Consider the following 5,337-nt stretch of genomic DNA (forward strand, 5'->3'; position numbering starts at 1 on the left):
TTACACCCCATAGGACCCCCATCACGCCCCATAGGACCCCCATTATACCCCATAGGACCCCATTACACCCCATAGGACCCCATTATACCCCATAGGACCCCCATTACACCCCATAGGACCCCCATCACACCCCATAGGACCCCATTGTAACCCATAGGACCCCATTACACCCCATAGAACCCCATTATACCCCATAGGACCCCCATCACACCCCATAGGACCCCCATTATAACCCATAGGACCCCCATTACACCCCATAGGACCCCATTATACCCCATAGGACCCCATTACACCCCATAGGACCCCATTATACCCCATAGGACCCCATTACACCCCATAGGACCCCATTGTACCCCATAGGATCCCCATTACACCCCATAGGACCCCATTACACCCCATTACACCCCATAGGACCCCCATTACACCCCATAGGACCCCATTACACCCCATTACACCCCATAGGAACCCATAGGACCCCTATTACACTTCATAGGACCCCCATTACACCCCATAGGACCCCCATTACACCCCATAGGACCCTATTACACCCCATTACACCCCATAGGATCCCCATTACACCCCATAGGACCCCCATTACACCCCATAGGACCCCATTACACACCATCACACCCCATAGGACCCCCATTACACCCCATAGGACCCCATAGAACCCCATAGGACCCCACAGGACCCCCATTACACCCCCTAGCCCCCCATTACAGCCCATAGGACCCCCATTACCCCCCATAGGACCCCATAGGACCACCATTACATCCCATAGGACCCCATTACACCCCATAGGAACCCATAGGACCCCTATTACACCTCATAGGACCCCATAGAACCCCATAGGACCCCATAGGACCCCCATTACACCCCATAGAACCCCATAGGACCCCATTACACCCCATAGGACCCCATAGAACCCCATAGGACCCCACAGGACCCCCATTACACCCCATAGGCCCCCATTACCCCCCATAGCCCCCCTATGGGGTCCCCTATTTCTCACCTCCCTGTTCAGCTCCTTCTCTTGTAGGGTCAGGATGTGGCTGAGGGCGCTGAGCTGAGCACGGAGCAATGGGGTCTATAGGGGAAATATAGGGTCACTATGGGGATAGTATGGATCCTATAGGGACATTATGGATCCTATAGGGATATTATGGATCCTATAGGGACATTATGGATCCTATAGGGATATTATGGATCCTATAGGGACATTATGGATCCTATAGGGATATTATGGCCCTATAGGGACATTATGGATCCTATAGGGCCATTATGACCCCATAGGGACCCTATGACCCCATAGGGACATTATAGGGCCATTATGACCCCATAGGGACCCTATGACCCCATAGGGACATTATAGGATCATTATGGCCCCATAGGGACATTATGGCCCCATAGGGACTCTATAGGCCATTATTGACCATAGGACCTATGACCCCATAGGACATTCTATAGCATCATTATGGCCCATAGGACATTATGTCCCATAGGACATTATGTGCCCCATAGGGAGACGAATAATGTTATCCCATATGGACATTGTGCCATAGGACACTGTGACCCCATAGGGCATTGTGGCCCCAATAGGACCATTAGGCCCTATAGAGATCATTGTGGCCCCATAGACATTATTGGCCCACTAGACATTTTATAGCATATTATGCCCCATAGGACCCTATGACCCCATAGGACATTTATAGGGGCCATTATACACATAGGGACCCTACTTGACCCCATAGGAACATTATAGGCCATTAGACCTCATAGGGACCTATGACCCCCATAGGGTACATTATTAGTTGGCATTATACCCCATAGAGACCCTATTGACCCATAGGACATTATAGCCATTATGACCCCATAGGGACCCTATGACCCCATAGACATTAAGGGACATTTATGACCCCATTAGGAGACCTTATGACCCATAGGACTTATAGGGCCCATTATGACCCATAGGGACACCTATGACCCATAGGGACATTATAGTGCATTATACCCCATAGGAACCCTATGAACACCAATAAGGAAGAATATTTATGAAGAGGCCATCATGACCCATTGGTGAACCCATATGACCCTATTTGAGCCTGCCATTTAGGGAACGATTATAGCTACCATATGACCCATAGGGACCCTTATGACCCATAGGACAATTATATATGGCCATATGGCCCCCATGACAATTATGGCCCCATAGTGCATTTGTTGACCCCATAGAACATTATAGGATATTTATGCCCCATTAGGAATATATAGGGATCATTATGCCCCATAGGGACATTATGGCCCCATAGAGACACTGTAGCCACATAGGACATGTTTGTGCCCGCCATAGACATCTATAGAGTCCATTATGATCCCGCTATGAAGAGGGGACCTTATGCCCATTAGGGACATTGTGACCCATAGGACTTATGGCCCCATGGGGACATTTGACCCCTTCATAGGGATCAAATTATGAGCTAGCCCATCAAAGGACAATTTTATGGCGCTGCCATTGATGGACATGTTGCTTGAACCCCTAGACATTATAGCGTGCTCCTCAGTAGGAGACAATGGTGACCCATAGACGATATTGTGCGCCCATGGACATTGTGACCCCTAGTAGGGACACCTATGAGTCGTAGACGGTAATGTGTATTATGGATCCATATATGCACCAGTGGGACTATTTTGACCCACATTTAGAACATATTCGCCCCAATAGGGACTTGAGCCCCTATTAGGTGACATTAATGGTGGCCCCATAGGAGACACTTGCTGACCAAGTTAGACAGTTAATGACTGCCGTAATATAGGGATATTATGCCCATTTATGGACTAATTATAGCCCCCTATAGACATTGATGACCAATATTAAGGGACATGTATGGTGCGCCATAGGGACATTTTATTGGCTCCATTAGACATGTGTACGCCATAGGACACTCTCATAGGACATTGTGACCCCATTAGAACCATTGTAGGACCCAATGATGTACATGTGTAGAGATCCCCATATGACACTTTACCCATTCGAGGTACATTATAGGATTCATTATCCCTAGGTACACTATGTGACCCCATAGGGACAGTTACGGCACCATAAGGGAATTGTGGCTCCCATATGAGGGACATTATGGCCCCAAGACAACTGTGAGTACCCCATAGGACATTTATGGATTCCTATAGGTATAATATGCCCCATAGGTACGATTATTTAGGCCCATAAGTGGTGACATTAGTGACCCATAGGGACATATAGGCCCCATGGACATATTGTGGACCCCTATAGACATTGTTGCCCCATAGAGACAATTGTAGCCCATAGGAACCCACTATGACGCTCCATATGGAATTAATAGATGATTCAATTATGGCTCCCATAAGACATGTGTTACCCATAGGACATTTACAGTCCCATATGGGAATGTGGCTCCCATAGTGGACATTTATGTCCCTATACGGACACTGTTTGAACCCATAGGATCTAATTATGAGATCTCTAATATGATATTATGGCCCTCTTAGGGACATGTATGGCCCCATTAGGGACATGTGACCCAAATAATGGATCATTTATGGCCCATAGGTGCATGTGGACTCCTGATAATGGAATTTCTGGTGCCCCATAGGACATTGTGGACCCCATAGGGACACGTATGACCCCATAGGACATCTATAGATCATTATGCCCATAGGACATGTGACCTCCATAGGACATTGGACCCTAATAGTGATGCACCCATAAGGTTATTATGGCCCCATAGGGACATTGTGACCCCATAGGGACATTACGGCCCCATAGGGACATTGTGGCCCCATAGGGACATTATGGCCCCATAGGGACATTGTGGCCCCATAGGGACATTATGGCCCCATAGGGACATTGTGACCCCATAGGGACATTATGGCCCCATAGGGACACTGTGACCCTATAGAACATTATGGCCCCATAGGGACATTGTGGCCCCATAGGGACACTGTGACCCCATAGGAACATTATGGCCCCATAGGGACACTGTGACCCCATAGGGACATTATGGCCCCATATGGGCCCCATCCTCACCTCTCCATCAGGCTCCGCCCCCTTCTCTTGGCTCCGCCCCTTTTCAGCCTTAAGCTCCGCCTCCAGCTCTTTGTTCCGCCTCATTTGCATACCGAGCTCCGCCTCCAGCCTTAAGCTCCGCCTCTTTTCAGCTTGAAGCTCCGCCCCCAGCTCTTTGTTCTGCTTCATTTGCATATCAAGCTCCGCCTTCATGTCTTTGTTCCGTCTCATTTGCATACCAAGCTCCACCTCCAGCTCTTTGACCCGCCTCATTTGCATATCAAGCTCCGCCTCCATGTCTTTGTTTCGCCTCATTTGCATATCAAGCTCCGCCTCCAGCCTTAAGCTCCGCCCCCTATCAGCTTCAAGCTCAGCCTCCATCACTTGGCTCGGCCTCATTTGCATACCAAGCTCCGCCCCCACGCTGTGTCTCCGCCTCATTTGCATACCAAGCCCCTCGTCCAGTCTGTGTCTCCGCATCATTTGCATATCAGGCTCTGCCCCAATGCTGTGTCTCTGCCTCATTTGCATATCAGGCTCCTCCCCCAATGCTTGGCTCCGCCTCATTTGCATACCAAGCTCCGCCCCAAGGCTGTGGCTCGGTCTCATTTGCATATCAGGCTCCGCCCCCGTGTCTTCGTTCCGCCTCATTTGCATGCCAAGCTCCGCCCCCATGTCTTCGTCCCGCCTCATTTGCATACCAAGCTCCGCCCCCATGTCTTCGTTCCGCCTCATTTGCATACCAAGCTCCGCCCCCATCTCTTGGCTCCGCCCCTTCTCCACGTCAATCAACCTGTTTTAATTGGGGGGGGGGGGTCACAGATACCGGCCTTAATGGCCTTAATGGCTTTAATGGTTTTAATGGCCTTAATGGGGGGCCAATAGGGCTCATTGTGGGACCCTTACCTGGCTTTGGGGGCCATGAAGTGCGATGGGGGGACGAGACCCCATAGAACTTGTGGGGAAGGCGACAACAGCTTCCGCCCCCTCCCCTCAGCGGCCGCCATTTTGTCCCCCCCTCCTCTTAGGGCCGCCATTTTCTCCCCGTCTTCCCGCTCTCAGCCCCTCAACCAATCAGCGCGCGGAGCGGCCCGATAATCCCGCCCACAGCCCCGCGAGCGGGAAAGGCTGCGTCCAATGGGGGAGCCTCAATACGGTGGTCCCGCCTACCCGCGCAACCAATGGGAATGGTGATGGGGAAGAGCGGCGTGGCGGAGAGCCAATCAGAAGGGCGAAGGTCGTGATTGACAGGGGGGAGCGAGGAAAATGGCGGCCCTATATGGGATATAGGGACA

At 50.6% G+C, this 5,337-nt stretch overlaps 1 protein-coding gene across 1 annotated transcript; it reads right to left on the reverse strand.

Moving 5' to 3' along the window:
* Positions 1-1,012: 1,012 nt before the first annotated feature.
* LOC107307619 (myosin-9-like) lies at positions 1,013-5,316 on the reverse strand (the record flags this gene model as incomplete). The annotated part of the gene is made up of 3 exons (XM_015851147.2): positions 4,949-5,316; positions 4,064-4,835; positions 1,013-1,087 (listed from the first exon to the last, which is right to left on the reverse strand). Coding segments are annotated over exons 1-3 (978 nt in total), but the record flags the coding sequence as incomplete, so codon positions are not given.
* Positions 5,317-5,337: the final 21 nt, after the last annotated feature.

This window comes from Coturnix japonica, unplaced genomic scaffold (genome assembly GCF_001577835.2).
Source record: "Coturnix japonica isolate 7356 unplaced genomic scaffold, Coturnix japonica 2.1 chrUnrandom716, whole genome shotgun sequence".
Taxonomy (NCBI): domain Eukaryota; kingdom Metazoa; phylum Chordata; class Aves; order Galliformes; family Phasianidae; genus Coturnix; species Coturnix japonica.